A 10,205-nucleotide genomic window follows, 5' to 3' on the forward strand; every position below is an offset into this window, starting at 1 on the left:
GCTCCCATGTCTCCCTGTGGCTGTTTGCATGAATGATGTCACCTCACCTCACCATGCAAAGACACCAGACTACTGTAATCATGTCGCGTGTGGCGCTTTGTCAGTCTACAAATGGCTCATTTGAATATCATGAGCTAATCACATGGTTATGTCATGTAATAATTCCGTGTTTCCCCTCCCAACCTTCTCTTTCATCGTTCTGTTTCATCCAGAGTACTGTATGGAGTGTGACACAGGATTTAAACTGAGTGTCTTGCCATGATAAGGAGTTAGACATATAGCAATTAGCTTCAGTGATCTTGGAGGAATTTTAACATACTCACATTGACTCACCCTCCCATCTTGTCTCTCGCTATTTCGATAGGACCTCTCTGTGGCTAAACCAGGGATCAGGCCTGCCCCCTGCTGGGAATGAGACCATACTGTTCACTAATCGTCCATGTACAAGGGTTCAATTCATACAACACCCATTAACTTATTCTCTTTTTCTCTTTCTCTCCTCTTCTCTCAGACAACACAGAGAGCACTACTTCTATCTCTCCTCCTCACCCAGAGAGAAACAGTGCCTCGCTCCTTCCCTTCCTCTCTGCTTCATTGCTCCTGGTGCCCCTGGTTGCCGCGGTTGCTGGTGTGTTGCTATGGAGACAGAAAGACATTTCTCGCCGCGGTGAGTCTTCCTGCGTTTTCTTTTTCGACATCCCTACCTTCTTGTGTTCTCTCCATCTCTGGACTTGTCAACTCCAGTGAGTGATCTGGGGCATGACATATTATGAGATTGATGCAATGAATCTGGAAGTCTGCCTCTCACTATGTGTGTGTGTGTGTGTGTGTGTGTGTGTGTGTGTGTGTGTGTGTGTGTGTGTGTGTGTGTGTGTGTGTGTGTGTGTGTGTGTGTGTGTGTGTGTGTGTGTGTGTGTGCGCATGTGTGTGTGCGCATGTGCATGTGCGTGTGTCTATTTCTCCACAGGTATTGAACAGTCTCTCTCCCACTACTCTGGGGAAGTGGAAAATATCTATGAGAATCCTGAGGATATCAGACAGGTGATGGATTTATGCCTTCTCTGTATCTCAATACTCTCTGTTCTCTTCTCACTCTCTCTCTCCTCCTTCTGTCTCCCCACCATTTCCTGTCTCTGGCCCTCTGTTTCTGTCTCTCTCTTCTTCTCTCTTCGTTTTCCTTTGTTTTCCCGCTTCTTCTTCTTTACCCCTCATATAACTCCCTGCCTCTCCCGTTCTCTATATTTCTCTACCCCTCTCTCTATTCCTTTCTCTCTCTCACTCTCTCTCTGTCTCTCTCTCTCTCTGTCTCTCTCTCTGTCTCTCTCTCTGTCTCTCTCTGTTTCTCTCTGTCTCTGTCTCTCTCTTTCTGTCTCGTCCTGACCATCGAAAGCATTTATTTTATATGGTGGAGTAGGTCAGGGTGTGACTGGGGGGTGTTCTAAGTTTATTATTTCTATGTGTATTCTATGTTTTTTTATTTCTTTGTTGGCTGGGTATGGCTCCCAATCAGAGGCAGCTGTCTATCGTTGTCTCTGATTGGGGATTATACTTAGGCAGCCTTTTTCCACTTGTTCTTTGTGGGATTTTGTTTATGTTTAGTTGCTGGTTAGCACTGCATTGTCGGCACGGTTCGGTTATTCTTTATTTTGTTTTGTATTTGCTTAAAGTTTCACTTTCATTAAAATATGTGGAACTCAACATATGCTGTGCCTTGGTCTGACCATTATTATAACGAATGTGACACTGTCTTTCTGTCTGTGTGGTTATTAAATACTGTTTTCTCTCCTCTCTCCCTATAGACTTCCCCCCAGGGTTCAGTGTGGTTATTAAATACTGTTTTCTCTCCTCTCTCCCTATAGACTTCCCCCCAGGGTTCAGTGTGGTTATTAAATACTGTTTTCTCTCCTCTCTCCCTATAGACTTCCCCCCAGGGTTCAGTGTACATGGTGAGTTATTGTGTTCTGTTCTCAGCATCACAGACACAGAAGCGTTCCCCTGAGTCTGTGTGTGTGTGGGGAGGTGAGGTTGTAGTGGCCTCCCTTGCTAGTCTGTCCTCAGTGTGTGTGTGTTTCTCCCTCTTCAACTTCAACTCCCCCAGTCCTGTGGTTTAGAAAAACCTGTCAGTTCTTAACTGTCAGCCTTACATAAGTGATATTAACAAATCAATCGCATCACACCCAGGAGGATGCCTTTAAATGTGCTCTCCTCTCCCTCCCTCTTGTCTCTCTCTACCTTCCAACCCTTCTCCTCCTCCTCTCATTCTACAATGCCTCTGTCTTTCTCTTCTTCTCCTCCCCTCCTATCTCTTGCTGTACTATGCCCTTCTCCATCTCCCTTCTCCCTCTCTCCCTCCCACCACTTCTCTCTCTCTCCTCCTCTTCTCAGGACCTGAAGCCCAGAGTGGAAGATGATGTCTACGAGAAATTGGATCGCTAAGAATTAAATAGCCCTGGGTCATGCGTGGTGTGTGTGTGTGTGCGTTTCTGTCACAATTTCCCATCTGCCCTTCACAGGCCCTTTCACCCCCATCAACTCTGAACATCACTATGACACTGTCAACCCGGCCCTGCGCGTCGGTAACATAATGCACTGACAGTGAAGTGTGTAGTTTTGGGTGTGACGTGCAGCACGTCATGCATGGGTGTATACGTTTGTGTGTGTGTGTGTGTGTGTACCTGTATGTGTGGTTTAAGAGTGTGTTCTCCTTTCAGATACAAATCATGCAGCCTTCTGGAGACCTCCACATCTCAGGATTTATCAGCAAAATCTTGAAGCAATATTATCTCACCTCTGTTCAGTACATGAACATTTACAGTGCCTTGACTTTTTTCACATTTTGTTGTGTTACAGCCTAAATGGAATGCGTTGAGATTTTATGTCACTAGCCAACACACAATACCTGATAATGTCAAAGTGGAATTATGTTTTTTGACATTTTAACAAATTCATAGAAAATGTCAAGCTGAAATGTCTAAAGTAAATAAGTATTCAACCCCTTTGTTATGGCAAGCCTAAATAAGTTTAGGAGTAAAAATGTGCTTAACAAGTCACATAATAAGTTGCATGGACTCACTCTGTGTGCAGCAATAGTGTTTAACATGATTTTGAATGAATACCTTGTCTCTCTACCCCACACATACAATTACTATATCTGTAAGGTCCCTCAGTCGAGCAGTGAATTTCAAATACAGATTCAACCACAAAGACCAGGGATGTTTTCACATGCCTCGCAAAGAAGAGCGCCTATTGGTAGATGGGTAAACATTTTAAAAAGCAGGCATTGAATATCCATTTGAGGATGGTGAAGTTATTAATTACACTTTGGATGGTGTATCAATACACCCAGTCAGTTCAAAGATACAGGCGTCCTTCCTAACTCAGTTGCCGGAGAGGAAGGAAACCGCTCAGGGATTTCACCATGAGGCCATTGGTGACTTCAAAACAGTTCAAGTTTAATGGCCGTGATAGGAGAAAACTGAGGACGGATCAACACCATCGTACTCCACAATACTAACCTAAATGACAGAGTGAAAGGAAGGAAGCCTGTACAGAATAAAAATATTCCAAAACATGCATCCTGTTTGCAATAAGGCACTAAAATAAAACTGGAAAAAATGTGGCAATAGAAATTAGAATAAGTCCTGAATACAAAGCCCTATGTTTGGGGCAAATACAACACATCACTGAGTACCACTCTTCATGGTGAGTATGCTTATTATCAGCAAGGACTAGGGAGTTTAAAAAAGAAGTGGCGCAGCGGTCTAAGGCACTACATCGCAGTGCTAGAGGTGTCACTACAGATCCGGGTTGGGTCCCAGGCTGTATCGCAGCCGGCTGCGACTGGGAGACCCATGAGGCGGCGCACAATTAGCCCAGTGTCGTCCGGGTTATGGGAGGGTTTGGCCAGCCAGGATGTCCTTGTCCCATCGTGCTCTAACGACTCCTGTGGCGTGCCGGGTGCATGCACGCTGACACTGTCTCCAGTTGGACGGTGTTTCCTACGACACATTGGAGCGGTTGGCTTCCGGGTTAAGTGAGCAGTGTGTCAAGTATGAGTACAGCTTGGCAGGGTCGTGTTTCTGAGGACGCATGGCTCTCGACCTTCGCCTCTCCCGGGTCTGTACAGGAGTAGCAGCAATGGGACAAGACTGTAACTTTTTTTATTTTATTTATTTCACCTTTATTTAACCAGGTAGGCAAGTTGAGAACAAGTTCTCATTTACAATTGCGACCTGGCCAAGATAAAGCAAAGCAGTTCGACAGATACAACGACACAGAGTTACACATGGAGTAAAACAAACATACAATCAATAATACAGTATAAACAAGTCTATATACAATGTGAGCAAATTTGGTGAGAAGGGAGGTAAAGGCAAAAAAGGCCATGGTGGCAAAGTAAATACAATATAGCAAGTAAAACACTGGAATGGTAGTTTTGCAATGGAAGAATGTGCAAAGTAGAAATAAAAATAATGGGGTGCAAAGGAGCAAAATAAATTAAATACAGTTGGGAAAGAGGTAGTTGTTTGGGCTAAATTATAGGTGGGCTATGTACAGGTGCAGTAATCTGTAAGATGCTCTGACAGTTGGTGCTTAAAGCTAGTGAGGGAGATAAGTGTTTCCAGTTTCAGAGATTTTTGTAGTTCGTTCCAGTCATTGGCAGCAGAGAACTGGAAGGAGAGGCGGCCAAAGAAAGAATTGGTTTTGTGGGTGACTAGAGAGATATACCTGCTGGAGCGTGTGCTACAGGTGGGAGATGCTATGGTGACCAGCGAGCTGAGATAAGGGGGGACTTTACCTAGCAGGGTCTTGTAGATGACATGGAGCCAGTGGGTTTGGCGACGAGTATGAAGCGAGGGCCAGCCAACGAGAGCGTACAGGTCGCAATGGTGGGTAGTATATGAGGCTTTGGTGACAAAACGGATTGCACTGTGATAGACTGCATCCAATTTGTTGAGTAGGGTATTGGAGGCTATTTTGTAAATGACATCACCAAAGTCGAGGATTGGTAGGATGGTCAGTTTTACAAGGGTATGTTTGGCAGCATGAGTGAAGGATGCTTTGTTGCGAAATAGGAAGCCAATTCTAGATGTAACTTTGGATTGGAGATGTTTGATATGGGTCTGGAAGGAGAGTTTACAGTCTAACCAGACACCTAAGTATTTGTAGTTGTCCACGTATTCTAAGTCAGAGCCGTCCAGAGTAGTGATGTTGGACAGGCGGGTAGGTGCAGGTAGCGATCGGTTGAAGAGCATGCATTTAGTTTTACTTGTATTTAAGAGCAATTGGAGGCCACGGAAGGAGAGTTGTATGGCATTGAAGCTTGCCTGGAGGGTAGTTAACACAGTGTCCAAAGAAGGGCCGGAAGTATACAGAATGGTGTCGTTTGCGTAGAGGTGGATCAGGGACTCACCAGCAGCAAGAGTGACCTCATTGATGTATACAGAGAAGAGAGTCGGTCCAAGAATTGAACCCTGTGGCACCCCCATAGAGACTGCCAGAGGTCCGGACAGCAGACCCTCCGATTTGACACACTGAACTCTATCAGAGAAGTAGTTGGTGAACCAGGAGAGGCAATCATTTGAGAAACCAAGGCTGTCGAGTCTGCCGATGAGGATGTGGTGGTTGACAGAGTCGAAAGCCTTGGCCAGATCAATGAATACGGCTGCACAGTAATGTTTCTTATCGATGGCGGTTAGGATATCGTTTAGGACCTTGAGCGTGGCTGAGGTGCACCCATGACCAGCTCTGAAACCAGATTGCATAGCAGAGAAGGTATGGTGAGATTCGAAATGGTCGGTAATCTGTTTGTTGACTTGGCTTTCGAAGACCTTAGAAAGGCATGGTAGGATAGATATAGGTCTGTAGCAGTTTGGGTCAAGAGTGTCCCCCCCTTTGAAGAGGGGGATGACCGCAGCTGCTTTCCAATCTTTGGGAATCTCAGACGACACGAAAGAGAGGTTGAACAGGCTAGTTATAGGGGTGGCAACAAATTTGGCAGATAATTTTAGAAAGAAAGGGTCCAGATTGTCTAGCCCGGCTGATTTGTAGGGGTCCAGATTTTTCAGAACATCAGCTGAATGGATTTGGGAGAAGGAGAAATGGGGAAGGCTTGGGCGAGTTGCTGTTGGGGGTGCAGTGCTGTTGACCGGGGTAGGAGTAGCCAGGTGGAAAGCATGGCCAGCCGTAGAAAAATGCTTATTGAAATTCTCAATTATGGTGGATTTATCAGTGGTGACAGTGTTTCCTATCTTCAGTGCAGTGGGCAGATGGGAGGAGGTGTTCTTATTCTCCATGGACTTTACAGTGTCCCAGAACTTTTTTGAGTTAGTGTTGCAGGAAGCAAATTTCTGCTTGAAAAAGCTAGCCTTGGCTTTTCTAACTGCCTGTGTATAACGGTTTCTAGCTTCCCTGAACAGCTGCATATCACGAGGGCTGTTCGATGCTAATGCAGAACGCCATAGGATGTTTTTGTGTTGGTTAAGGGCAGTCAGGTCTGGGGAGAACCAGGGGCTATATCTGTTCCTGGTTCTAAATTTCTTGAATGGGGCATGTTTATTTAAGATGGTTACGAAGGCATTTTTTTTAAATATCCAGGCATCCTCTACTGACGGGATGAGATCAATATCCTTCCAGGATACCCCGGCCAGGTCGATTAGAAAGGCCTGCTCGCTGAAGTGTTTCAGGGAGCGTTTTACAGTGATGAGTGGAGGTCGTTTGACCGCTGACCCATTACGGATGCAGGCAATGAGGTAGTGATCGCTGAGATCTTGGTTGAAGACAGCAGAGGTGTATTTAGAGGGGAAGTTGGTTAGGATGATATCTATGAGGGTGCCCGTGTTTAAGGCTTTGGGGGGGCCTGGTAGGTTCATTGATCATTTGAGTGAGATTGAGGGCATCAAGTTTAGATTGTAGGATGGCTGGGGTGTTAAGCATGTTCCAGTTTAGGTTGCCTAGCAGCACGAGCTCTGAAGATAGATGGGGGGCAATCAGTTCACATATGGTGTCCAGAGCACAGCTGGGGGCAGAGGGTGGTCTATAGCAGGCGGCAACGGTGAGAGACTTGTTTTTAGAGAGGTGGATTTTTAAAAGTAGAAGTTCAAATTGTTTGGGTACAGACCTGGATAGTAGGACAGAACTCTGCAGGCTATCTTTGCAGTAGATTGCAACACTGCCCCCTTTGGCAGTTCTATCTTGTCTGAAAATGTTGTAATTTGGAATTAAAATTTCAGAATTTTTGGTGGTCTTCCTAACTACCAATTAGATATCACGAAATTGGGGAGAAAATGGGTAAAAAGTACAAAAAAATATGTTTTATATATATATATATATATATATACATATACATATATACATATATACGTCGGAAGTTTACATACACTTAGGTTGGAGTCATTAAAATGCATTTTTCAACCACTCCACAAATTTCTTAACAAACTATAGTTTTGGCAAGTTGATTAGGACATCTGCTTGTGCATGACACAAGTCATTTTTCCAACAATTGTTTACAGACAGATTATTTAACTTATAATTCACTGTATCACAATTTCAGTGGGTCAGAAGTTTACATACACGAAGTTGACTGTGTCTTTAAACAGCTTGGAAAATTCCATAAAATGATATCATGGCTTTAGAATCATCTGATGGGCTAATTGACATCATTTGAGACAATTGGAGGTGTACCTGTGGATGTATTTCAAGGCCTACCTTCAAACTCAGTGCCTCTTCACTTGACATCATAGAAAATCAAAAGAAATCAGCCAAGTCTGGTTCATCCTTGGGAGCCATTTTTAAATGCCTGAAGGTACCACGTTTATCTGTACAAACCATAACACGCAAGTATAAACACCATGGAACCACGCAGCCGTCATACCGATCAGGAAGGAGATGAGTTCTGTCTCCTAGAGATGAACGTACTTTTGTGCGAAAAGTGCAAACCAATCCCAGAACAACAGCAAAGGACATTGTGAAGATGCTGGAGGAAACCGATATAAAAGTATCTATATCTACAGTAAAACGAGTCCTATATCGACATAATCTGAAAGGCCGCTCAGCAAGGAAGAAGCCACTCCTCCAAAACCGCCATAAAAAAGCCTGACTTCGGTTTGCAACTGCACATGGGGACAAAGATTGTACTTTTTGGAGAAATGTCCTCTGGTCTGATGAAACAAAAATATAACTTTTTGGCCATTATGACCATCATTATGTTTGGAGGAAAAAGGGGGATCCTTGCAAGCAAAAGAACACCATCCCAACCGTGATGCACGGGGGTGGCAGCATCATGTTGTGGGGGTGCTTTGCTGCAGGAGGTACTGGTGCACTTCACAAAATAGATGGCATCATGATAAAGGAAAATTATGTGGATATATTGAAGCAACATCTCAAGACATCAGTCAGGAAGTTAAAGCTTGGTCGCAAAGGGGTCCTCCAAATGGACAATGACCCCAAGCATACTTCCAAAGTTGTGGCAAAATGGCTCAAGGACAACAAAGTCAAGGTATTGGAGTTGTTGCGACTTCAGCCGAAGTCGGTCCCTCTCCTTGTTCGGGCGGCGTTCGGCGGTCGACGTCACCGGCCTACAAACCTGACTCAGTTACACCAGCTCTGTCAGGAGGAATGAGCCAAAATGTACCCAACCTAAACGCACCCAGCCTGGAGGTGTGCTTGGGTCAATGTGCTGTTGAAAAACAAATGATAGTCCCACTAAGCATAAACCAGATGGGATGGTGTATCGCTGCAGAATGCTGGTGTGGTGGTAGCCACGCTGTTTAAGTGTGCCTTGAATTCTAAATAAATCACTGACAGTGACAACAAAGTAAACCCACACCATCACACCTCCTCCTCCTTGCTTCACAGTGGGACCCACACATGCGAAGATCACCCGTTCACCTACTCTGCATCTCACAAAGACAGCAGTTTTTACCAAAAATCTCAAATTTGGACTCATCAGACCAGACAGATTTCCACCAGTCTAATGTCCATTGTTTGTATTTCTTGGCCGAAGCAAGTCTCTTCTTATTATTGGTGTCCTTTTAGTAGTGGTTTCTTTGCAGTAATTTGACCATGAAGGCCTGATTCACGCAGTCTCTTCTGAACAGTTGATGTTGAGATGTGTCTGTTACTTGAACTCTGTGAAGAATTTATTTGGGCTGCAATTTGTGAGGCTGGTAACTCTAATGAACTTATCCTCTGCAGCAGAGGTAACTCTGGGTTTTCCTTTACTGTGCCGGTCCTCATGAGAGCCAGTTTCATCATTGCACTTGATGGTTTTTGCGACTGCACTTGAAGAAACTTGAAATGTTCTTGAAATTCCCCGCATTGACTGACCTTTATGTCTTAAAGTAATAATGGACTGTCATTTCTATTTGCTTTTTTTGAGCTGTTCTTGCCATAATATGGACTTGGTCTTTTACCAAATATGGCTATCTTCAATATACCAACCCTACCTTGTCACAACACAACTGATTGGCTCAAACGCATTAAGAAGGAAAAAAATTCCACAAATTAACTTTTAACAAGGCACACCTGTTAATTGAAATGTATTCCGGGTGACTACCTTGTGAAGCTTGTTGAGAGCATGCCAAGAGTACGCAAAGCTGTCATCAAGGCAAAGGGTGGCTCCTTTGAAGAATCTCAAATACAATTTTTTTTTTTTTTTTTTAATACTTTTTTGGTTTCTACATGATTCCATATGTGTTATCTCATAGTGTTGATGTATTCGCTATTATTCTACAATGTTGAAAATAGTACAAAAAAATTTAAACTCTGAAATGAGCAGGTGTGTCCAAACTTTTGACTGGTTCTGTATATATAAATGGAATAGAGCTAAGCACAGGCAAAATCCTAGAAGAAAACATGTTTTCACTTCTTTCAATATGGGTTATTTTGTGTTAGATGGGTTAGAACATTTTGGAATTCAGGCTGTAACGGAAAAATGTGGAATAAGTCAAGGGGTATGAAGTTTATGGTGATATTGATCACTGGCCATAGGGAAAGATCTGGGCTGGGGGAAACCTTCACCTTGGAAATGTAAACCTTCACCAAATAAACGGGTCAAATGAATCTTTATTGTCTGTTATCAAACCAAATGTCACTGTCACAATTGTGTTATTGCAGCATTTATTACGAAAGTAAAATGAATAATTAATTATCCTAAAACTCATGCATGGAAAGTGACAAGTTCTTCTGAGAAAGGGTTGAGATGG

General features: G+C 43.7%; 1 protein-coding gene across 3 annotated transcripts in view; it reads left to right on the forward strand.

Annotated features, from left to right (window-relative positions):
- Positions 1-3,540, forward strand: part of LOC118364068 (uncharacterized) — a 23,093-nt gene extending 19,553 nt beyond the window's left edge. For 2 of the 3 annotated variants that reach the window (XM_052489715.1, XM_052489713.1), the window contains exons 9-12: positions 512-667; positions 968-1,041; positions 1,920-1,946; positions 2,386-3,540. In XM_052489715.1, the coding sequence (XP_052345675.1) occupies positions 512-667; positions 968-1,041; positions 1,920-1,946; positions 2,386-2,436 (308 nt within the window). In that variant the 3' untranslated portion in view covers positions 2,437-3,540. The remainder of the gene's footprint in view (positions 1-511; positions 668-967; positions 1,042-1,919; positions 1,947-2,385) is intronic. The other variant, XM_052489714.1, reaches the window with a different exon arrangement.
- The last annotated feature ends 6,665 nt before the right edge of the window (positions 3,541-10,205 follow it).

The sequence above is a fragment of the Oncorhynchus keta genome, chromosome 31 (assembly GCF_023373465.1).
Source record: "Oncorhynchus keta strain PuntledgeMale-10-30-2019 chromosome 31, Oket_V2, whole genome shotgun sequence".
Classification (NCBI taxonomy): domain Eukaryota; kingdom Metazoa; phylum Chordata; class Actinopteri; order Salmoniformes; family Salmonidae; genus Oncorhynchus; species Oncorhynchus keta.